This window comes from Rousettus aegyptiacus, unplaced genomic scaffold, assembly GCF_014176215.1.
Source record: "Rousettus aegyptiacus isolate mRouAeg1 unplaced genomic scaffold, mRouAeg1.p scaffold_m13_p_8, whole genome shotgun sequence".
Taxonomy (NCBI): Eukaryota; Metazoa; Chordata; class Mammalia; order Chiroptera; family Pteropodidae; genus Rousettus; species Rousettus aegyptiacus.
This window is the reverse complement of record NW_023416311.1, coordinates 5,596,566-5,622,039: the sequence shown is the minus strand read 5'-3', so window position 1 is coordinate 5,622,039 and position 25,474 is coordinate 5,596,566. Positions and strand designations below refer to the sequence as shown.

The 25,474-nt window shown below is 44.0% G+C and overlaps 1 protein-coding gene, 1 long non-coding RNA gene and 1 pseudogene across 8 annotated transcripts in view; 2 read left to right on the top strand and 1 right to left on the bottom strand.

The window, feature by feature from the left end:
- The first annotated feature begins 827 nt into the window (after positions 1-827).
- LOC107516803 lies at positions 828-6,288 on the top strand. The gene is made up of 3 exons (XR_001598381.2): positions 828-879; positions 5,816-5,927; positions 6,015-6,288. It is a non-coding gene; the product is annotated as an uncharacterized LOC107516803 (long non-coding RNA).
- On the top strand, positions 3,296-3,414 carry LOC118607134 (annotated as a pseudogene).
- A 13,909-nt stretch (positions 6,289-20,197) lies between the features above and the next one.
- MARF1 (meiosis regulator and mRNA stability factor 1) overlaps positions 20,198-25,474 on the bottom strand; it is a 35,439-nt gene continuing 30,162 nt past the window's right edge. For all 7 annotated transcript variants that reach the window (XM_016156946.2, XM_016156947.2, XM_016156945.2 and 4 more), the window contains exons 26-27: positions 24,403-24,573; positions 20,198-22,736 (exon numbers count right to left, since the gene is read on the bottom strand). In XM_016156946.2, coding sequence (XP_016012432.2) covers positions 22,486-22,736; positions 24,403-24,573 — 422 coding nt within the window. In that variant the 3' untranslated portion in view covers positions 20,198-22,485. The remainder of the gene's footprint in view (positions 22,737-24,402; positions 24,574-25,474) is intronic.

Below are 25,474 nucleotides of genomic sequence, written 5' to 3'. Positions count from 1 at the left end.
AATCTCAGAATAATTATCCTGAAAGAAGCAAGACAGAAAAGATTACATCTTTGATGCTATTTATTTAGAAGGCGAAGTATAGTAACAGAAAGCAGATCAATGATTGCTTGGGTGTAAAGGGAGGGGAGGCATTACTTTACAAAGGGTCTCAAAGAAACTTTGGGGGACAATGGATTTTTTTTTTTAAATCTTATTGTGCTGATGCTTTCACTGGGTTTGTGTGTGTGTGTGTGTGCGCGCGTGCGCGTACATAGATACATATGTCAAAACTCATGTGCCATTTTTTGTGCTTCCTTATGCCTCCATTAAATCACGAGTGAAGATGCATAGAGTAAATGAGTTTAAGCAATGTTTCCCAAATCTTTGCTGATGTTAAGGAGCCTCTGGGTGCTGTGGGACGTCCACACTCCTGGTCCCACTACCAGAGGCTTCGTGAAGCATCAGGTGAGTCGTACCGTCAACAAGAGCCCCAGAGATTCTCATGTTCAGGGCAGTTGGAAGACGCAGGTAGAAACGGGCGGTAGGAGGCCAGACCATCATTAGGTGAAGCCAGATAAACAGCCAGGGGCAAACAGATCTGTAATTTCCTACTGTTTCACACAGGTATGTAAGTGTTAACCACCATATAACAAGTGTCCCCACCTGTTCTCTTTGTTAAGGAGTTTTCTCTGCCCCTCAGTGTCTTATATCATCTGGTTAATTGGGAGCAAGCCACGCTGACAGGTGAAAATGGCTTTCCATGGACGTCCATGTCATTGCAATTATCCAATCAAAGTCCTCTCTCCTATAAAAGCAACACAAAGAGGACGTGGTATTCTGTGTTTCAGCTTGAAGAGTGTTCGTGGGTTTCTGGTCTCGAAGAGCTGCGTTTACTACCAGGTAAAGCAGGTTATTTTACTATTTTTTAGAAAAATATATAATGGTAAAAGTGTGTTTTGAAGTCATTAAAAACACTCCCTTTTTTGTTTATTTAGTCATTGACCATTGCATTTTCTCAGATATTTCTCTTTATGACCTTTGTTGGTTTTCTTTTCTCTTAATTTGTCAACGTTCTTTGTGTATGAGTGATCTTAATTTTTTTTGTCTTTTCTGGGTATAAAATGTGTTCTTCCATCTGTCACTGACAAAGTTAGGACTTTGTCTCTGGGGTCTTGTGGCATTCAAGGCATAAAAATATCCTTTCAAGCCTCTCTTTGATTTTTTTAGGGGAACTCAACATTCTTTCCTATTTAGCAAGTCTGAAAATATGCAAAACTAGCATTCAATCCAAGGAACTAAATAAAACCGACAGAAATGAAGGAGGAATTTAATAAGAACATATAAAAATAACAAATTAGGAAGCAAGTGCTGTATTTGTGGATAAACCTAAAAGCATGCTTTTGGAAAACGTAACAAGTACCTCTATCTCTAGCAAACCAATAAAAAATTAGCATTTTCTGAATGAGACAAGAAATGTAGTGAGAACAAAAGATTACTAAAAGGGTTCCGTACATATTCATTTCAGTAACTTGACACTTTACACAAAATAGGTCATTTTCTTGAAAACTGAAGTTACCAAAATCACATCAGGAGATAGAAATTTCAATCAGACCAATCTTTCTAGAAGAAATGAAAAAAGGTGTTCACAGACCCACCTAGGAAAGGCCTTAGCAGCCAATCACTGTGAGCTCTGGAAGCTTCCAAATCACTTTGTTAAAATAGCGTTACCCTAGCTCTAGAATCCATAAAAATCCCCATGACAAAACTGGAGTCTTCTCTAAATTAAATATATGCATGTAAAAATTCCTAACACATAACCAGATAAAAATCCTGTCTTTTTTCAAACCTTTAATCGCAATCATTTTTAATTATGCAAACAGGTTTAAAAAAAAATGAATAAACACCTACCTACTCTCCACTTAGATGCAATAAATTGTTAAAGTTTGTTGTGACGGTAGTACATGTGTATATAATTTATTATCACCATAATTTGCTGAATCATTTGAAAGTAAGTTACAGACATGAGGAAATTTCACCCCTGAATTCTTGAACATGCATCTCCTACAGTTACAGACAGTCTCCTACAAAAACTCAATACTGCCTTCATGTAAGAAAATTACATGTACAGTTTAATAGATACCCAAAAGGGTATATTTTAGGAACACAAGGATGGCGCCATATTAAGCAAATCATTGAAATTTATGTTGATAAAGGAGAAAGTCACATTTTTCAACAAGAGGTGAAAATGCATTTGACAAAATTCTCTAGCCACTTCTGATTAAAATTTCTCAAATATAAATAGGAGTTCTTTTTAAATGTGCAGAAGAGAATAGCAAACAGCACACAGAATTTAAAAAATTGTCAGATAATCACGGCATTTCCATAAAGGCAGCATACAAAGCTTTGTTGGTTTTCAATGTTCTTATTCTCCATTCTGTTTCAAATCTTCAAGCATCCCTGTTCCCATGGACCATAATATTTAGAGGGAACTACTCTGTACTGTCTGTATCCTATGTTGACCTCTAAAGGTTTTCATCATAAAACAGTCACAAAGGATAGAATACTGGCATATTGTAAATCCTGACACTTCAAAATAACTTCACCACTTTTATTTTTTCTTTATTTTAAAAAGATTTTAATTACATTTCACATACGACATTATATTAGTTTCAGGTGTACAACATAGCGATTAGACATTTGTATAACTTACAAAGTATTTATTGTGATAAGTCTAGTACCCACCTGACACCATACATAGTTATCACAATATAATTGACTATATTCCTCATGCTGTACTTTACACCCCTGTGGCTGTTTTTATAACTGTCAATTTGTACATCTTAATCCAAAGAGGTTAAGGGATCCGAAGGGATTTTTCACCCATTCCCCGAAACGCTCTCCCATCTGGAAGCTATTAAGATGTGTTCATTGATGGATGAATGGATGAAGAAGGTATATGTATATATATGATATGTATATATAATATATATATGTAATGTATATAATCCATTGTGTATGCATATATATGTATATATGTATATGCGTGTGTATATATATACGCATATACACATACACATACACAATGGAATATTACTCAGCCATAAAAAAGAAGGAAATCTTGCCATTTGTGACAACGTGGATGTATTTGACAACCTAGGAGTGTCGTGCTAAGTGAAATAAGTCAGACAGAGAAATACAAATACTGTATGATATCATGTACATGTGGAATCTGTAAAACAAAATCAACAAAACAGAAACAAACTCATAGATAACTGCTCCACAACTTTGAAATGCGTGCACTCAGTCTGACATTTACATCTAGGGCCAGGCCACCCTGAACATGCCTGATCTCGTCTGATCTCAGAAGCTAAGCAGGGTTGGGCCTGGTTAGTACTTAAATGAGATATCTCCTAGGAACACCAGGTGCCGTAGGCGTTTTTAAAAAAAAATGTTAAAAAAATGTTGACACTTTGACGCAATCATCTATTTGAAATATAAATGAAGAAGGCCTTCTCTCACAGTCTGAAACTTTGCTTTGTTTCTCTTTCCTTTTTCTTACTGGACGCATCCTATTCACCCTCACCAGAATGAATCCTAATATAGTATGTTATGCTTTAAAACTTTTTTGATCACCATATCATTGCCTTCTGCAACAAATGTATGACACTTGCATTTAAAAATTACTTCTAAGTATAATGCTCTAAGCTTTAAATTCCTTCTGAACTAAGTTAACCATTATAATTAATATGCATGTGATTCAGACAACATATAACACGTTTTGTTATTAAACACGAAAGGAGAACTTTTGTTAAGAGCTGCTCCTGCAGTCATACATGTATATACTTTCTTCTTTTGCTTTATTCTTCTGTTCGTGCACCTTGGCGTGGAGGATTATTACTGCTAGAGCGAGATCAGCTGCAGCAGCACCAATTCTCTGGTAACTCTTATTTTTCACAGACAGGAGCAAAAGCAATCTCTGTCACCTTACATAAAAAGATGACGATGGATAGCATCTCATTCAAACAAAGTTTCGGAATTCTTTGAAGTTCTTCAAGGTTACATGCAAAAATCACATAATGATATTTTTTCAAGTTTTTTTTCTCGACCTGAAAGCTCCATTTATTTATTCCTTCATTTTGTTGTCAACAGCGAGAGAGAGAGAGAGAGAGAGAGAGAGAGAGAGAGAGAGAGAGAGAGCGAGAGCGCGCGAGAGCGCGAGCTGTCTAATGGTAAAACTATTTGTTACCCAGTTATTAGGCATTCAAAGCCTTGATATATTTGTTATATATTATACAATGAAATAAAAAGCATAAACATGAATATCAATTGGGAAATAAACACAGAGGTAAATTAGAATATAAAAATGAATATAAAGATGAGCTCAATTAGTGAAGTCTCTGTCAAAAAGGAAGTCTTAGTATTATGAAAATATGTCTTCCTGTGAAATTGCTTCATCAAAATTCCTATTAAAACCCTAATTTATCTGAATATGTTGAGGGTGGTGCCAGGAGAAGTCTGAAAGACAAGTTGATGAGAAACACTTCCAATGTGATCACAAAGCAAGACCTAAAGCAGCATAATCTGGGACTGGCAAATGACTAAATAAGAGAATGTTTCAAAATATATCAAAGGATTACAGTCTTCTAATTAACATGACAAAAGTGACCTTTCAAAATACTGAGAAAGATTGAAATATTCCAAACATGGTATTGCTTTGTTATTTGCTTTGGAGATAAGTCTAGAGTCTTCTCTCATAAAATATTATAAAAATTATCAATGGATTAATATGAATACAGGTGGGTGTCAAAAACGCCCTTTAAAACTTGGTGGCAAGGCATTGCTACTTAAACAAGCTGGTGTTTTTGAAATGTTTGTTTCTTCAAACCAAATGCACACAGAACCAGGATTCACTGGTCCAGTGGGTTACATGTCGGGGAAAAAAAGCACACTAAAGGGTAGGGGTGATTCCTTAGAGTCAGTTGAGATCATGGCTTTTAATCACATAAGTTAGAAACTAAGTCCATCTTCAGATGGGGCCTGCATGGTCCTGAGGCAGCAGGCAGCCCATCTTTCTGTTGATTTGCCAATCAGGACAAAAGCTACCTTATGGCTCTGCGCTTCGCTCTGGCCCTCACAAGTGGCCCTCTTGAAGTCTGGTGAACTCAAGAATCGCCCTTATCGGTTCACTCAGGCAAGGGCATCAGTGGGAAACACCTAGAAGCATTTTTTCCCCTCTCACATGTCAAACTTTGCACCCTGGTCTTCTCATTGGCAGAGGAATGCTTTGTCTAGAGTTCATGTCGCTTTTAACATGAATTCCATGATACCCGTGTCTAAATTAACGGAGCTCTTGCTTTGTGTTCCAGTCCACCTATATATGAATAATATTCTTAATATTATTGATATTCCAGTAAAATGCAATGTTCATCCTGAGTTTACACGCCCCCCTAACAAATCTCAGGTATGTGATCGTGTCCCGATTCAGAGGTGGTCTCTCTGGAAATGACCCAGATGCTTGTACTAGATAGCATCATGAAGGTTATTGAAAGATGTACTTAAATTAAGCATGTATACTTTTTGTTTGTTTTTTTTGTTGTTGTTGTTTAGTGTTTTAAGGAATATATACTTATTATTTTGGATTTCTAGCACCCTTTCTTGAGAGTCAACTTCTGGATTGTACTAGCCATTAGTCCTTCACGTTACAGCATCAGGACACTTGATAACTCATAACACATGGAATCGAACACTTCATCTGAAAGCAATGTGTTGCCAAGTGGGGAGACAGGTCCCTAGACAACCTTTTGACCATCTGACCTCAATCTTTTTTGTCGCTTAGTCTTTGCAGACGACCCTCATCATGGTCACCGCTACTCAAGGTGATAATCCTTGGATATGGTTTCGAAGAATAATGCAGAAGGGATATTCAAGTGGGATCTGCAGACGTTTTGGTTCGTTCATTGAATCAATAATTTCGATCCCTGGGCTTATGGTGGCTTTCCATTTAAGTCGTACAACTTTCTCTCGTTCAATGACAGTGATTATTTCCGGTGTTACCTTTTTCCTCATACGTAAGCTGATGGCTGTGTATGAAAGATACCGGTGGACAGAGGAAATCACCACTATCCAACTAGCAGAATTATCGGGGCGTTTCATTAACCACGATCAAACCGATGCCTTAGTAACGCAGAAATCGACAGATAGAACCGCAGCGTGATCTCATATGAAACCTGGATGTCTCTGGGCCTTTGAGCCTTTTTAAAGTCTCTTGAGCACTTTTAAATAGAAATAAATTCTGGCTTTAAAAACTTTCTCAGCTTTTGAATGTTCTGGTTTCTAATTGCCTCTGTGAAAACGTCCTTCCTGCAGAAGTCCTTATGCTTCCGAATCCCTGTCTGGCTCAGCAGTTTCCTGCTGTTTGCTGCGCCTCCCTCCCATCCGAGACCACGGTTGCCCAGCTCACAGCCTGCCTCACGTGCAATGTCCTGTTCTTCTCTTCCTACCTACTTCCATGGTAGTGTCCCGTACGTGGTCACCACTGCCACCTGTGAGGCCCCAAAACATCACTCCAGAAACCCACATGCAGAACCCCCATTTTCTCACCACATTCCACTTGTCATTAGTCACTTACTCTCATATCATTCACCTGAATTTCTCCAACGTGACGGAATTCTTCAACACTTAGAAGCCCTGGTCTTCTCATTACCCTAGGGCACCCTGACTCTTCTTGCCCCTTTTAAAAAATACTTTTTACCTTTCACCCTTTTAAGATTCTACATGCATGGCTACGTGTGAACCTGATTTAACCGAACTATCCGTCATGTCCAAGAATCCACTGAGGTAAACATGTTGGAACAAATCACACAAGGTTGACAAGATTCTTATGCAACCATAATGGCTAATATGCAAGGACTCACATGACGGTGTCTCCTCTGACTGCTGGTTCTCATTCCCTCGGCTCAGGTAGACAGTTACTTGATCCTTTCCTGAGATAGCTAACGAAAGTCCTTCCTTCTCCCCAGATCGATAATGGGGATTCCACCAGGAAATGTTGATTTACTCTGCTGCCCACTCCACCTAGCTATCCCAGCCATAAACCAGCCCTACTGAACAGCCCTGAGTGCCTCACTCTGGAAATAAAGGGAGAGCCCAGGAACTAGAATCTTTGAGGAAAGCCTCTGCCCCGTTTGCAGACTCAACGGACTCTATGGAACACAGAGACGGTGCAGGCAGCGGTACTCAGAAAAAAATACCTTTGACTTGTCACTGACATGTTCAGACGACTGGGAGGCTGCACCACGTAAATAAGAATAGGGCATTACAAATTATCAGTTAAAAAGAAAGAAAAAAGCACTTGGAAATTGAAAATAAGGGCAGAAAAAAATGTAAGCATTTTGTATGATAAAGCTGAAGTGATATATCAAGGGAAATCACTATAATGGGAAAAATGCAAAAACAATATCCAATAATGGATGATTTAAAAAAATCATGCAGTATGAGATGAAACATTTGCCACCATGAAAACTAATGAGAAAAAGATAAAAATAATAGGAAATCATTGTTTCTGGGAGGTGGGGTAATTAATGGCCTTCGTTTGTGCTTGGATGTGTCCTGTATTTTCCGAAATTTCCCCAAGACTTTGTAATCTAAAAACCAAACTATTAAAAAATAAGATCGCTATGATATTGTATATGTGAATGCATATATGTATACTACAGGAAGCGAAAGCATATTCCAGGAAGGCGGACGTCACCTAACAGCTGACTGTGGGATCTGGCTGTTCTGCCAGCCTTTCGTACAAGGAACTTCCTGGCATTATTTTTAAAATGGCTATATACACCATCAAGACCCTTCGGTGCCACCCATACTACCCATCCCCAGTCTCACGCAGCATATAAATATCCAGGACACTCGATAACTGAGAGTGAATGGATTTCAAAACTTCAGCCTCCGACTTCTCAGACCTTAATTTTTTCCTTCTAATCTCTGCATGATCCTATCTTCTCAAGTTTATAATCAAAGGAGCTGGTTGCTGAGAAGACGGCAGGCATGGTTTCCCCAGAATTTTTCCAAATGTGTCAGGGCCTTTTAAAATACTGGATTAATCATTTTGCTTCTGGAACTTTCTGTGGCAGCTCTCTAATCATATGCCTTTTTCTCTTGCAATGATAATAGCTGTTTCCGGAATTGTTTTTATTGTTATTGCTGTGATGTTCGCCTTGTGTGAAGCATGCCAAAACTCAGAAAATTCACTTTTCAGCTTAGAAGAATTACTGAACCTTAAAAGCACCCAGAGGCTCAGAAATAACTATTGCAAAAGGGAGACAGAAACAGCAAGCTTTGGACTATAACGTTTATTAAACACAGTTATCTTTGGGCCTTTGGGCATTTTTAAACTCCTGTGAACATTGTTTTAAATAGAAATAAACTCTAGCTCCTAAAAAGCTTATCCGATTTTGGAATGTTCTTGTTCCCTATTGCTTCTGTGAAATCTCTGTTTCTTTCTGCAGAAATCCTTGTTCCCTCAAATGTATGCCAGATGAAAGAATCCGTTTCTTCCTCCCTGTTGCTGCAATAACCAACCTTCTTGCTCTCTTTCAATCATAATTGAAGATCTGGCTTCTGCCTCTCACTCTGGCTCTTCACGTCACCTCCTGCAGATTTTAACATGCACAGAGGTGACCCATTCAAGACCACAGGTGCCCAGCTCACGACCCTCCTCACCTGCAACGTCCTGTTCTTCCCCATCACTTACCTCCTTCCATGGTAGTGTCCTCTACCGTGACAGAACTCCAAAACGTCATTGCAGACACTTCATCCCCTTACCACGCAACCCCTCTTGTCCTCAGAAACCTTCTCTTGTACCCCTTGCCTGACAATCCTCAACTGTCATGGAGTTCCCCAACCCTTTGATATCTGCCTCTTCACTGTCCCGTAGTGCATTGAAATTCTTCTTGTCCCTCATGGGCTCTCAACTCTTTGCCCACTTCTGGCCCTCCTATTTATTCCCGGCACCTTCGTCGGACTACACAAACTGTACACACATCCAAGAAGCCAAATCTCCTGGAGCAAATGATATGGCGATGTGCCCTTCAAATCAAGACCAGTAAGCTGAAACGGGAGTCCCCACTACTCCACCCTGTTTCGTGATGCCGCCCCATCCTCCCCTGCCCAGGCTGGCAACTGGCCGCTTCCTCTGTGAGAACACTGCCTTCAAAACACATCTCCCTTGACTTTACAGATGAATTTTACCAAATGTCCAAGAAGAACTAAACCGAAGAGGAGAGAAGGCTCCCAATCTCATTTTACAAGGCCAGCATTAACTTGCTATCAAAGACACTACCCAAAAAAAGAAAATTACATGCCAATATCTCTGATGAACACAGATGCAAAAACCCAACAAGATATTAGGAAACCAAATTCAGCAATACATTAAAAAGATTATCTACCATGATTACGTGGGATTTATTCCTGGGATGCAAGGCTGGTTCGGTGTCTGCAAATCAATGTGACATACCACACAAACAAAATGATCATACCGATAGATACAGAAAAAGCATTTAATGAAATTCGATATTCTTTTATGATTAAAAAAAAAAAAACTCTCAGCAAAGTGGAACATACCTCAACATAATAAAGGCCATGTATGACTAACCTACAGTTAATATCAATGTTGAAAAGGTGAAAGCTTTTTCTTTAAGATCAGGAATAAGACGAAGGATGTCCACTTTTGCCACTCTTATTCAACATAGCGTTGGAAGTCCTAGCCATAGCAATTAGACAAGCAAAAGAAAAGGCAATCAAATTGAAAAGGAAGTAAAAATGCCAATATTTGCAGACGACATTATACTATATAGAGAGAACCCTAAAGATTCCACTAAATAACTATTAGAATAAATAAATTCAGTGAAGTAGCACATTTTATACACCAGGAATGGAATACCAGAAAGAGAACATTTAAGAAAACAATCCCATTTACAATTGCATCAAAAAGAATAAAATACCTAGGAATAAATTTAACCAAAAAGGTAAAAGACCTGTACTCAGAAAACTGTAAGATGCTGAAGAAAGACACTGGAGATACAAATAAATAGAATCATATTCTGTGCTCATGGATAGGAAGAACCAACATCGTTTAAATGTCCTTGACACCCAAAACGATCTACAGATTCAAGGCAATCCCTATCGAAATGCCAATGGCATTCTTCTCAGAACTCGAACAAATAATCCTGAAATGTATTTGGAACCACAGAAGACCTCGAATAGCCAAAGCAATCTGGAGAAAGAACAAAATTGGAAGGATCACGCTACCTGATATCAAACTATCCTAAAAGCATATAGTCATCGGTATGGTACGGCCACAAAAACAGACATGTGGGTCAACGGAACAGAAGAGAGACCCCATAGATGAGCCCACACCTATATAGTTAATTAATTTATGACAAAGGAGGCAAGAATATATAATGAGGTAAAGACAGTCTATTCAATAAATGTTGTTGGGAAAACTGAACAGATAACTGCAAAACAAACAAACAAACAAACAAACAGAATAAAAACACCCAAAACCCACAATATACAAGAATAAAGCAAAAAATGAATTTAAGACTTAAATGTAAGACCTGAAACTATAAAACTCCTAGAAGAAAACATAGGGAGTCAACTCTTTGGCGTCACTCTCCGTGATGTTTATTTGAATGTATCTCCTTAGGCAAGGGAAACAAAAGAAAAATAACAAATAGGACTACGTAAAACTAAAAGGTTTTTGCATGGTGAAGGAAATTAACAACAACATGAAAAGACAACCTATGAAAGAAGATATTTCACAATGATACCTCCGATAAGGGCTTAATACCCAAAATATAGGAGGAACTCATACAACTTAACACCTCAAAAGAATCTGATTAAAATGTGGGCAGAGGACCTGAATAGACTTTTCTCCAAAGAGGACATGCGGATGGGCGATAGACATGTGAAAAGATGCTCACCATCACTGATCATCACGGAAATGCAAATTAAAACCACAACAAGATATCACCTCACATCTGTCAGAACGCCCATCATCAATAAATCGACGAGTATTGGCGAGGATGTGGAGAAAAAGGAAACCTCGTACACAATCGATGGGGTTGCAAATTGGTACAGCCACTATGGAAAACAGTATGGAAGTTCCTCAAAAATTTAAAAATAGAACTAACATATGACCCACCAATTCCTCTTCTGTTTACATCCAAAGAAATCCACAAATTCTAATACAAAAAGATATATGCACCCCTTTGTTCACTGCAGCATTATTTATAATAACCAAGATATGGAAGCAACCTAAGTGTCCATCAATAGATCAATGGATAACAAAAGAATTGGTACACACACACACACACACAGGAATATTACACAGCCATAAAAAATGAAATGTTGCCCTTTGTGACAACATAGATGGACCTAGAGAGTATTAGGCTGAGTACAATAAGTCAGACAGTAGTGCGACATCTAAAAAACAAAATAAATAAAATGGAAACAAACTTATAGATACAGAGAACACATTGATGCTTGCCAGGTTGGAGGGGGGTTGGGATGGCTGAAAAAGGGAGAGAGATTAAGAAGTACAAATTGGCAGTCATAAAAATAGTTGCAGGGATGTAAACTACGGCATAGGGAATATAGTCAATAATATTGTGATAACTATGTATGGTGTCAGATGGGTACTAACTAGGGTGAGCATTATGTCGTACACTCGAAACCAATATAATATTGTATGTCGACTGTGATTGAAAATAATAATAAATACATTTTAATATTTAAAAAATACTATTGTCACAAATGAGTCCATGTGGAACTTGTGAAATCTGAACAATGTCAGTTTCTTGGTTTCAATAATATGTTAACTTTGGGAGAGGCCAGTGGAAGGGCACATGGGACTTCTTAGCAATTTCCTGTGACTCTATAATTATTTAAAAATAAAAAGTTAAGACATTTTAAATGGCATTTAAACGCAAATTATTAAAATAAAAAAATAATGTCAGTTTTTCTAATTTTGCATTTTAAAGGGACCCCTAAAATGCTATAATTATAATTACAATTTTTATAATTATAAAAATTGGCCACAGGGTGTCGCTAGTGGCCTGCCATAGCCCTCAAAAAAAAAAAAAAAAAAAAATTCCCTGGACCAAGACTCATCATTCATGAGTAAAGAACTTAGCCATCTTTAAAAAATAAAGAGTTATAAAACTGCCATATTCAAAGACATATTTTTTTTGGAAAGGGAGCATTTTGAAATCCCAATACTTTACTTTTTTTTCTTTTTTTTTTTTTAGGTGAAAACGCAGAAAAACTCTAATAAAAGGAATAGAGTTTCAAGATGGCAAATAGGACATTCTCTACAGAAACCTTGTTTAGTCCACGAACAAGTAGCGCTGGTGTGGCTTAAGAATTCGTAAGAAGTACAAACCTCAAGCCCCACCCCAGACCAATTGAATTAGGTCCCTAACAGGTTCAAAGTACTGATGCTGCTGGTTCACAAACCACACTTTGAATAAGACTCTAGAAGAGACCCAAGAAAATGAACGGAGGCATGGAAAACATCAACTGTGGCCAATATAATAAAACCTTCCTAATTTGGAGCTCACTAAATCAGAATTATAACCATAACCTGGATCAGATTAAATATTACAGGCGGATAGTGTATGCCATATGCACAGTCATATCCACAAAATAATGTTCTCACATATCATGTTTGCATGATAAATATATAAAATGGATTAAATGTTTATTATACAGCAAGCTCTGGTTCTGATCTTGAGAAAAGACTTTAATAATAATTTGTTTTAGAAACTTAGACCAAAACATCAATAATGGTTAACATTGACCTGTTGATTTTTTTGATGAAATAACAAATGCTATCATTGAATAATTACTGAATTCCAAGAACGTGTCAGACGTCACCTTTTTTCTTTAGATTGGGGTTATTAAAAGCAGATAGTTTCAAATGTTACCAGGGTACTCTCAGAATATTCCGAAGTAAAACTTTCAGAGTTTAATGGGAAAACCTTTTATGCTTTTTCCCCCTAGCACTTTTACTTTTTAAATTTTGATATTTTTAAGTTTTGATATTGCGGTTGTTCAGAATTGGTTCATTTTTTTCGCTCAGTTCATGAACGCAGTTCATTTTTTCCATATCCTTCCTACTAACTTTTGTATTTGATCTATAATGTTCTGGTATCTTTCTGGGGTCTTTTGCCTTCAAGTAGATTCTCAGTATGAATGGCTTTTGTCTATAATATTAACAGTTTTTCACTATCTTTGAAGCTTTTTTACATCTCAGCCTTTTAAGACTTACTTAATTGCCATCATAAGACAAATAATTCTCAGAGCTGCTACTGTTCTTTCTTTTAATGTGGTAAAAAGCACATCCTAGAACTGTTACTTTTGTTCGTAAACACATTGAACTTGGTTCACCTTTGGCTTCCTTGAAGAACGGTTTGCTCCCTGGCTGGTCAAATTGCATTATTTATTCTTCCTTCCTCGTCTTTGCATTTTGCTCTCTGTGCCTTTTCTCAGATTTTATCAGTCTCTGCTTTATTTCCGGCTGGGCTGATCACTTCTCTCCTGCTGACATCTCCATTACAACGGACTTACTGATATTTAATAGTTGCTTGATTTTCATAAGTAAATATAAAATGTTCTCACATATCTTCCGAGAGTCTTCAAGCTATATAAAAACCTTTCAGGGTGGCCTTTTAAATTCCCCCTTAGAATCTGTGTTGCACAGTAATAAAATCGAGAGGCACATGTTCATAAACAAATTCTTTCCGATCACCACCAACCACCTAATCTGCTATACTTTGGATGAATTTCTTACTGGTAAATTCTATTTTTAGGGAGTATTTATGTAGCAGTGGAAAATTTTTCTCAATAAATAGCTATACGTAGATAAATACCAGTGTGGTCAGCAAAATATTTATTGAGTAACTGTCACTAAGGAATACAATGTTGAGAAAAAAAGATAGAGCCTCTGCCTTCATGGAGTTTACAGTGTAGTTAGGGAGACAAACTTGAATCAAATAATATACAAACAAAGGTAACCTTGCATTTGTATCCAATGCTGAGAGGGGGGTAGGCCACATACTGAATGTGTCTACTGGGCAGGCTTCACCTATTCAGGAAAGTTAGGAAAGATTTCCCTAAGAAGGGGAGAGGGAGTCTTGAGTTCCATTTTTGGCATGTTGTGCTGGATATATTTCTGAGATATCTAAGAAGAGATACCCAAGTAGGTAGTTGAACATATAGGGTTGGGGCTCAGAGGACTGATCCGGGATACAGCTGTCCATGTGAGAGCCATCAGTGGATAAATGACAGCGGTGGCCAGAGATGTGGCAGAGATGTGAAAGAGATGTGAATGAGATTGTCCAGCAGAGAAGCGAATGGGAACAGGAGAGGAGTTCCAGAGCCAGCCGGCTAAAGTCAAATAGCACGTGAAAGAGGAGGGTGAAGACTAAGAAAAAAAAGAAAACAGGAAAGCTCTTCGGGAGGGCGTGCATTCACTGCTGCAGCCTCAAGTTTATTTAGCGCAGCCTTTATATAAGTTTTTGATACAATAATAAAGCACAACGTGTATCGGTCGAGATCCTGACACTTACACAAGATCATAAAACATCCTTGTTATCTGGGTTGTAAAACATCCCATTACCTTAAAAGGGTTTTTTAATGAGGCAAGTCTTTCCCACCAGGGTCAGTAAAATCAGGGTCAGTAAAGTTTAACTCAACATTTTGCTCCCTAGAACCATTGTTTACACAGTCTCAGCAACTGCTTTATGTCTCCAAGCAAAGTGACACCTTCAATGCCTTGTAATGGCTCCCCACACTTTGGACATCAAGGAGCCCTAGGCGTCGCCGAGAGCGACTCAAAGTTCTGCAGCCACCGACCGCAGATGACTGAAACTTCCCAACATATCACCAGGCCACGAGGAAGCCTGGGCATTTGCCACTGTGAGACATTTCTCAGAAATCTCCAGTGGCGGCTTGAAATTGATGTCAAAAAAGTGTGTTTTGCCAGAGCTACCATATATATATATATATATATGTGCATATATATATGGTGGTTTTTAGACAAAAAATGACTTGTTGCCCACAGATCCTGTAGGAATTATAGGCCTCTCACTCTCTCACCGTTGTGTCTGAGCTCGTCGTTGTGGTCCTTTTATCCACATTTCAGATGGAAAACTGAGCTTCACAGAGGTGACCACACAGGTCATAAGTGACAGAATCAGAATTCAGACCCACAGCTGTCTGAAGTCTGCTGAAAAATGACCTCTTTGCACCAGTTTAAGGCTGCTCGTTTGCCTTTTCCTTGAAAGGGATGGATGCGTGTTGGGACGATGGAAGGGTGGCCAACTCATGCCTGGGCACGCTGTCTATGGATGGCCTTGAATCCGCCATAAGAATACAGAGAAAAATGAGACACATTTTGTACCCCAAGGAGACCAATGTGTCAGCCAGAGCTTCTCAAAGTTCCGCAGCCACCTGCCGCAGATGACTGAACATTTTCTGCATATCCCCCAGGTCTTCACCTAGGTGGCTTCTCTGTGAGTTGCCGGGAAGGGATGCGTGAGGGGAGGGCTTCGGCGCATTACCTGGAAAACCGGGGGGATGCCCGAGCTGGTCAGAGATAGAAAACAGGGCTGAACAACTTGGAGACGGAAGTGTGTCAGCTCCTGGAGGCCCTGTGAGTCCTTATGGACCAGACCGCCTGAGAGAGCAAGGCACCCTGGCAAGTCGGGACTCTGCGTTGACTCGCCTGCAGAGGGCTGGGAGGTGCTCTGTGGTGTGGACGAATGATTTGGGGAGTCTGGCCCACAGGATACCCCTCCACCACCATCAATGGCCAGGAATCCCAAGCGTTGCTAGAAATCCTGCCCCCTTTTCTGCTTCCCCTTGTGGTTAATGAGAAAAGCCGATTTTCTCTCTTACTCAAATATTATAGTCCCCTCGCCTCTGATTCTGCCTCTAGTTCTAGAAGAAATTGTCAACGTCAGTCCCAGGTACTTGGGACAGGACTCACGGCATCAACGCGGATGCTTTTCATCTCGCGGATCGGTTCACCCGTGCTATGGAGTATTTCCCTCCTGGCACCCTCCTCCGAGCCCCCCGAGTCCTCTGAACCCTCTGCCTTCTGCTCGAGCATCATTACCATTTAGTGAGCACTTGCCACGCATGGCCAAGCTCTATGCTAAGCCATCGACTAACGTCACTATGCTTTAGCCTCACTAGGTGTGTGTTACAGAGGAAGAAACGGAAGCTTGAAGAGGTCAAGTGACTTCTTCAAGTTCACCCACCCAGTGAAATGGTAGAGCCAGGATTCCAACCCCCTGGCCCCACGGACTCAAGTGCTTTCAACAGCTCTACTCGGCTGTTTCTTTGCCGATGTTTGTTTCTTCCCAGAAAAAGAAAAAAACAAGCTTCAGAAGCAGAGAGAGGACGAGCTCATCCAGAAGATCCACAAACTGGTGCAGAAGAGAGACTTCCTGGTGGACGATGCCGAGGTCGAGCAGTTAAGGTGAGTGGGTGGCGTGCGCCCACACACCGCCTGGAGCACCGCCCTCAGCTTCCTACCAAAACCATCGTCTGCTCCAGGGACTCACAGCCTTGCCTAACGGGCGTGGCCTCGGCACACGCACCCACAACGCTGGAGCCAGATGAACCCTGAGGACCCATTCTGGCCTGAGGACCTGTTTCATATTTAAGAGAAAGTCAAATCCAGCCTTGCAAAGGCCTGCGGGTCTTAACCGAAGGTCATTTGGGGAGGTGGCCAGGGAAAGATTAAACCATGTAACACACGGCAGCACTTCCTACACATTCTCTTAGATTTCTAGAAACTTCTGCTGGTTTTTATAGAAACGCTGCCCCCTGTACTGACTTGTTTCCTTGCCTGCCCTCTCTGCCTCCCAGTGTTTTCTTTCCTTTCCTTCACCTTTGTGGCTTTGAAGCCCCTCTGAGGTCTCCTATTTGCAGATGCACCTGCCTCCTTGATCTGCAGAGCCACGGGCACTGGAGCCACGTGTGTTTGGGGGCCCTGGAGGAGGCTGAGCACGAGAAAGATGCGAATGTTGAGTCTTAAATATTTTTGTCCTGGCAAAGCCTTGGGAGCCCTCCACAAGGAAAGGGGCTCACGGGGCCTCTTCCGACCCAGAGGATTACTCCTTCTTTATTCTCTCTGTCTCCCTGGGTCCTCTGAGGCCCCCGGGGTGCACGTTGCCTCGCTCAGCCAGGCTCGGCCCACTGTCTTTGCTCCTGGTGACCCTTGGAAGAGCTGAGGTGACCTGCGCTCTGAGACCTGCCTCCTATCTTACGGGAGCACAGGTATCTAGAGTGACTTAAGGATGTAGCGTCAGGAGCGGTGTTGCCCAGCTAACTGAACCCCCTGCAGGGAGCGAGAATCCTGTAATGTCCCTGCCTCTTCCTGCATCTGCCCTCTCACTCAGAGTCACTGATTGCTGGCATTTCGTCACCATCTGCCAATGATGTTAATTGCGGACATGATGTGGCGTCACCTTAAATCTCGGCATGCGTGGAGAACACGGGCTCGTTCTTCTGGGTCACAGACCAGTCCCTGGCATCCAAGGACACAGGGCTGTTACCCAGTATTTACATTTCGTTCCTCGTCCCCATCATTTCCACCATGGTGCGTCTCCTCCTCCCCTGTCTGAGATCTCGCCCAGGGACGGGGGCTGCTCCCCATTGCCGCATCCCTTCACCCTCCTTCGGGCGTTTCTGTCTTGCACGACCCTGACAATTTTGAAGAGCCCAGGGAGGTGGTTTCGGCAGACGGCCCGCCTTTTATATGTGCTGCTCTGGTGAGTCGATGTCCTCTCCAGTTGGAGAACCACTACCCCAAGGGGTCTTCCTGACTCAGCCCCAGAGACCTGCTGCTGCTGGGGAGGCAGGGCCCACATCTTGCTCATCGGGGTCCCCGCACATGACTCGGTGCTGGCACCTCAGTGAGGGGGCCTCAGTAAAGGCTGGACTTGGGAGCTGTATAGGGCCCCCAGCCTAGTTGTGCCATGGAGTGACTTGGGCAGTGGCTCGGCCTCTCCAGCCTCGCTCTCCCCATCTGTAAACCTCAGTTGGGGGTAGATGTTGGGTTGGACTAGTTGGTCGTAAGGGCCCTTGCAGCTTTGAAGCTTAGTTCTTGGCCTTCGAAACCTTTAACCCAGGCCTTCTACATCAGCCGTTCACTCGGTCACCAAATACTTACGAATGGCCTGGGATACAGGGCCCGGACTTTCTTCTAACCAATGGAAGTTGGTGAAGATGATGGGAGGTCAGCCCCTTGGTTAGGTTCCGTCGTGTAAGGCTCCCTCTCTGAAGACAGGAGGAGGTTCTCCTTGCTGGCTTGATGGGCTAAGCTGCCGCTTTGGGGGAACTGTGGGTGGCCTCCAGGCTTTGCAGGCGGCTTCCAGCTGACAGCCAAAAAAAAAAACCTGGGGCCCTCAGTTGGGGGCGGGAAGGATGAGGGAGGATTGGCTGGGGTCAGGGCTCAGAGTCTGCTCCAGGCCCTGCATCTGGGAAGGCTTGTGGGCAGAGGCGGAAGGGGGAAAGGCCTTCACGTGAGCCGCCTGCAGTGGTCAGAAGAGGTGTGGCCAGGATCTGCCCTGCCAGCCTGGGGCGCCTCTGGGAGCCAGTTCCTAGGCTTCCGCCTGCAGTCGTCTGTCCCCCTTTTCCTCCTCTGTGTCTTAAGTCCCCATTTCCAAGTCCTTTCTTCCCAGAAAACCTGAATTCTTCTCTGCATCTTGCTGAGGAAGGCTCTAGCCCTCCATCTCCGAGACCTCCTCATCCTACCCACCTGAAAAGTGAGGGTTCTCTCCTCACCAGTTCTAGAATTTACCAAATTTGTTCCAAAAGCAACTGATTCTTTTAATGTTCCAAACGAAGTTGCTCTCCAGGGCTACCTCCCTCCCAGGGAGAAACTAGAACTCTCCTGGGGAAAGACTCTGCACTTGGCCTTGAAAGTATTAATTCAAACAAGCGAATTGGATCTGTCTTCTCTGTATCTCTCCCTGTAGTCCAGTTGGATGAGGCTGATGCTGTAATCACATCAGCAGCTGGGAGCCGGGCCAGCTACCGTACAAACCTGACGTAAAGCTACGTGGGAGGGTGCAAGGTCAAGTGCAGCAGTGGTGGGGGCCCCCTGACTGCTGGTGTATGGGGCAGTGAGTCAGGGTTCCTGCTCCTCCCTCAGCCCCAGAGCGCAGAGCAAATGGAGGCTATCGAAGGTCGCTGCCGTGGGAGGGAGGGAGCAGGGATGATTCGGTCTTTGCCCCTGAAGCAGCTGGGAACCGGAGAAGACCCGAAGCGCGAGCTTGCCCCTTGTGACAGAGGGGCCGGATCGCGGCGACTGCACAACCGGGCACAGGGCTGCTCTTGCTCAGCCAGCCATCTTCTAAGCTACCATCTGCGGACCAGATGGGAAACGCACCAAGACCCGTGCAAACGCCCCACTTCACGCCCGTCTGGACGCAGGAAACTCCGTGCTGCTCTAAGGGTGCGGCACGGTGGCAGCTGGAGCTTTTCTGCAAACGTTTGCCACCGTGAGGGATGTGTTGAAAGGACTGCCCAGGGTTTTTAAGAGCTTTTTAATGCCGAACTGTAAGAAGCAATGTCCCCAAACGTGTGAGTCTCTTCTAGGCCCCTTCGTGTTTGTACGAGGGGTTGAGCAGCAAGGCGTCTCGGCAAGGGCTTCGCAACGCGGTCTGTGACAGAAGTCTTTTCCTGAGGGGCTGATTCCAGGAGCGCGGCTGGCAGTGTTTGAGACCCGAGCAGCCTGCAAAGCAGATTTCAGTCACGGGGTGCAGGGACCTAGGACTTATCCGTCTTAAAACAAGGGTGTTTTGTGGTCACAGTATTTTCCCCAGGCATGATGATGAGCTGGAACTAGGCTGGAAACCTCAGAGGGTCCTGACCAGGAGGGGCCGACCGATATCCGGTCACCTGCCAGGTGGACACCAAGTTAAAAGGGCCTCCGAAGCGTCAGACCAGTTTGTGCTCAACGCCTCGGCTTCTAGAAAGGGGTGAGAAGCTGGGTGAACCCCGAATGAAGATGACAGAACTGCACTGGTTTGTGATCCTTCCCCTCCACCCAACAAAACACTCACCTGCACACTCAGACTAGATGCTTGCTTGTAAAGTTTATTGACAACTGTTTGGTCCCAACACACAAAACAGCACTTGAATCACAAAAAAAAAAAAAAAAAAAAAGTGTTCAAACAAAGTAGACAGTTAAGAAAAAACATCTCTTCCCCTAAACCCGATCGAAAACAAACAGTGCAAGATGGGAAAGGGGGTTCTGGTGATAATTTTTCTTTTTTAAACAGATACATCTCATCTGATACATCTTTCCACCCGGAAATAAAGAATTTCATTGTCTTAATTCTCATACATCATTTCGTCACATCATTTAATTAAGCCTCTGGATAAAAAAATAGATAGCGATTAGACTGGCCATTGTGGAGTACATTACGAACACAACGAGCTTCCGCTGTATTCTATCTTCAAACAGCGACCGTGAGTCACACGTGCGTCCCAGGCGGACTGGTGACTCCAGCCAACGGTGTGACCGCACGCGCCTGACAGCGCACGGCTTCAGTCTCTTCTCTGCTGCCCAAAGGAACTGCTCCCCGGGACTGTCCCCAGTGACTTGTAGTGGTGCCCCTTAGGTTGCTACGGTCCACGATTCTTCGCATGCGAGCAAAACTAAAGTCCAAGTGTGCACACTCGGCCTCATGAAGCCTCAGAACGAGGCAACTGACGCTCTCGACATCAAGTGTATGACTGTTTAAAAGCTTCTTAAAAAAAAAAAACCTGCACGTCTGCATCGTCCTGCCTGCCACAGTGTCTGCGGAGGACGTGCCTTCAGAGGGGTTCAGAGCGCCATCGCGCTTGGGAGGCTTTTCCAGAGCCGTTCCACCCTGAGTGGGGCCACGTGCTGAGAACTGGGAATCACTGGCTTCATTTAAAAGATCTGGGGAACGAAAATCTAACTGGTAAAAATCTCTCGATAGCCCTTATTTTGTGGCATTTTATCAAAATGCTGGCTATGAAATCAGAGCCCATTTTCTGGCTTTCTAGAAATTACAAAATAGAAACATTTCCCCCAAAGAAACCACCTAACTAGTGGAAGACCTTTTGCCAACAGGTTTTTTTCTGCTCTATGAACGAATCCGCCTTTTGCCCAACAAATACAACCCATTGTAAATGTCAGGTTTCTCCAGGAGGGGAGAGAGGCCACCCATCACCGGATGCCTCAGCCACCATGGGGCGGGGGTCATTCCATAGGGCAGTGCTCCCTTTAAGGCTGGCTTTCCCCAAATGCCAACATCAGACACCACAAAGATCCTGAACATGCTTCCAACAGCGAGAAGTAACAGAGTAAAAGCAGACACTATTAAAAGATAAACACATACACAGCAAGCTTCCCAGCTACCAAAACCAGCTTTAAAATTACAAAAACAAGGTTAAGTCGATCAACCTTGGCCTTCCTATGTGTGGATAGAATTTCCGTGTCTTCCAATTGGAAAGAGTATCGATACCACCCCTGTTAAAGCATCTCACCCCTCAGCTCTGATTTGTAATTTATGCACTTGATGCATATTTTAGGAAATCAGACTCTCTTCCCAACACTGCCTCTCAACACACGATGACGTGTGCTGGAATTCAGATGCTGACTTTAAATGCCTGACACCAAGACCGTCTCCTTTTCCTTAACCTGATACGTATCACCCTGGAACTTAGCATAAAAGGGAAGCTTAAAACACCCTCAACTTTCTAGAAAGCTCCTCAATGGAACCCCAAAGTGGAAACATTTAAAAGATTTTGTGATGAAGCCACATTTGTCAACTACAGACACAGTGAAATAAAAAACAAGGCACGCTTACAAGTCACGTGGGAGCCAGGGACCTTCATATCCGACCTGAAAACACATGCTCACCTCCCGGCCCACCCTCCTTCGGTGTGCGGACACGCAGGGTCACTGAACAGGCTTTGCGTCAAGACACGCCATGCATATGATCAATACTGTCTGGAACGTCGGTAGGCAAAGGCTTACAGACTACGCTACGCTACGTGGAGGATCACACCACTGACGTGTCTCAAGGGAAGTAAAACCACTTCCTTCAAGCTGAGGTCTTACTGCTCTCTTCTTATAGGACACCATCGTATTTCATAATTAAGAAAAATTTGGTAAAATACGTTAAGGATTTTTTAACAAATGCCAGTTTTTGTTGTCTGTTTTTGGTTTTGGTTTTTTTTTTTTTTTTTTTAATTGTGGGGGGAAAAGAAAAACTTCAGCGCAAGGCTGTGTTCAATGTAAAAGAAACAAAACATTACGGAATACAACTAAAGATGAAGGAAGTGGTTTCCGGGCAGTTTTCGTTAAAATAACAGAGGTTGTGTTTTTTGAGCCCACTTTTGTGTGCAGAATCAGACAGTGTTTTCCCATCCTAATCCTATGTTCAAAATGAGTCAAAGCTTAGTTGTAGGTGCAAAGGAGAAGTTGGCTGCCAGTTTCACTCTGTTTTTGGGCTGCTTTTTGGCGGGGCTTTCCACGGGGTCCTTGCTGCGCTGGGGCTCCGGGGTCGCCGGGGTCTCCGGGGGGCAGGCGGGCACCGAGACAGGGGCTGGGACGTGAGAGGAGCAGCAGCCGGGGGTCGGCTTGTCATCATTTACTGGTACTGGAACTCCAACTTTCTCTTCCTGGGTTAGAATCATAATTTCTGTAAACACAGAGAAGCAGACAGATTCAGTTCTAGGACCTCTAAGGGTTGGTTTTCAGTTTCTTGTATTTTCTCAAAAGATATTTTAAAAATAACCCCTCAGATGTCACAGCTGTGCCACAATTTACATGTTACCTGTGTGACCAATATTATGTGTCACACTCAAATATTTATTAACTGCATCTCAGCTTTTCCATGGGTCACAAAGTTTCAGGGATCTTCATATCTGGCTACAAATCACTGGGCATGACTTTAAAACACGTTTTCCCACTTTAGATTCTCTGCCCACTCACTGTCAGGTAGCTGAGGACCCCTAAGCCACATGTGACTTAAAGACTTTCAGACAGGAGGGGCCCCAGCATCAGGGAGCCCTGACCGTCCACTGGCAGAGGACCCTGCTCCGCGGGGACCTGCGGCATGGCCGGGGCGAGGGGAAAGCTGCAGGTCGGAGCCGCCCTGAGAGTCCGGGGAGTCGCACGCTGCTGGCCGTCCACAGTGCTACCGGCTGCTCTCTCCTGGTGGAGCCACGCGTAACCACGCAGCCTGCTGTATGAACGGGACCAAGCTGCTTTAAGGAGATGGACTGTGATTCCTCACACACGCACTGCACGTGCAAGGGCTCCTGCGCCCGAGGCGCACATGGCGGGGGGGCAGGGGCGTGGCAGCGCTCCAGCCCCCTCCTCAGGCCGACCCTCACCGAGGAGACTGTCAGACAGCACGGCCCGCACCATTCAAGTGATTTCTCTCTCGTCACGCGCATGGCTGAGCTCGGGCACACGAAATGCACCAAGGCTGCAACCCCGCTGAGGAGCTGACGCCAGCTCCAGTCAGGCGTCCCAGGGGACACAGCCCTGCTCTCGTCACAGGCCCGGTCTCCCGGTATCAGAAGCCAAGTGTCTCCTATTTTCCAGGCGAACGGCCGGTTCTTTCACTGGGCAATAGTGCCACATGCTGCTTAGAAGACTATGGGCCGGGGAAACCAATCCGGGGCCTGGGAGGCTGCACGGGCAAGGACAGTGACCACAAGGAAGACGGCGGGGAAGGACCTCGGCAGAGCAGGTGGGTCATCCTCTCAGGAGGTCAGGGTTTCCGGCACAAAGACAAGAGGCCCTGGGTTCAAACCCTGACTCTGCTACTTGCTATTCCGGCAGCCTGGGGCCAGATTCGTCTCTTGTTACGACACAGGCTGTGCTTGTCACCTGACCTGCAGAGCTGTGGCGAGAATTAAATGTGACAGCCCCCGGCCCCAGCGCAGTGTGAGCACACGGTGAGAGCCGAGCCGTGTGGCATGAGGCGGGCACTCGGCAGTCTGTTTCCTCTTGCTTCTCAGATCGCTGCCCAGGGTCTGAAGCGCAAGACACAGCTGTCACTCTCCCACCCCTGCTCGTACCCGCAGAGAGCCCCGTACGCTCTGGAGTCATTCGACTCCGGGCCAGACCGGCTGCGTGATCCCTCGAGACCCACCATCGCTCCCTTGCTCACTCCCTAAACCACCTCAGGCTGTGAACCCAATTTTGAAGGAACCCTGACAGGAAAAGAGGGTCCTGAGTAATCAGCACAGGCACTTTGTACTCCAAAAGGTACCGTTTCTCCCCGCCCCTACCGAACACTTAATGTGCTGGCGTTAGTTTTATTTTTAAGCCCACGGCAGCACAGTGCATCCTACCAGAAGGCTCTTGCAGGTGTTCCTCAAACTGAATGAGATCGGCGGACTGCAGGGTGACAGGATCCGGTCTCAGCTGAGGGGACGGCAGGCAGGAAGGGACGGGTGCGCACAGGAGGTCCACAGGGGAGTCGCTGGCCAGGCGGAGAAGCTCCCGCTCCGTGTGACGGGGACCTGGACAGAGAAGGCAGGCCGTGACCCTACTGAGGACAGCAGTCTACCACAAGTCTGTGCCCGAGGCCTTGAAGATGAAAACTATCAGGAAGTACTCAGGAACTCAGGGTTTAAAAAAAAAAAGCTTTTAACAGAAAGATCTGGGTCTCTCTTTGGCAAGTGAAATGCCACACGCCAGGACCTCCCCTGAGACTCGTCTGAGGAAGAGGGATCTGCAGTCAGCTTCCAAAGAGGGTCCAGGTTCTGTCACTTCCTAGCTGAGTGATCCTGTTAAGTGACTTCGCTCCCTGCAATTTCAGCTCCTCATCTGTGTGATGGAAATACCTACCGCTGAAGGCTGCGGTGACAGCTGAGGGAGACGAGGTACAGTAAGGTGCTTCACAGAATGTAAAATGCTGCACGACTGAGCTATAAACCCAGCACAGTTAACACTATTAACTAACGACTTTCAGAGGCCTATGAAGATAAAATTCTCATACGCAGCAACGGGTTTAACTTCCAATGAAGTTAAAATTGCTGGAAAACTCGAGTGAGTTGATGTCTGTCTACAGAGATGATTCCACCTAACATCAAAGCGACTCAGTGCTGTTCTGAGTAACGTGAACGAATGACCAGCGAGTCTCTCCCAGGAGTGTCCTGTGACAAAGCCTCTCCTCCGAGCCCTCTTCTCCACTCGGCCCTGGCCTTCCATGTCTGTCCTGTCCTTGCCGAGTCCAGTCTTAGCCAGAATCTTGGGACGTCGGTTTATCGAGAATCCGCCCCCATGCTATCTGACCAAGCGCCTCACCCACCCCCGAGATGTCCAAGTCCCTGGCCTGTCTTGAGCGAGGCTCCGCCTGTCAGTCTGACTGGATCCCTGTCCCGCTGCCTCTTCTGGTCACTTCCATGCACCGACGCCCTC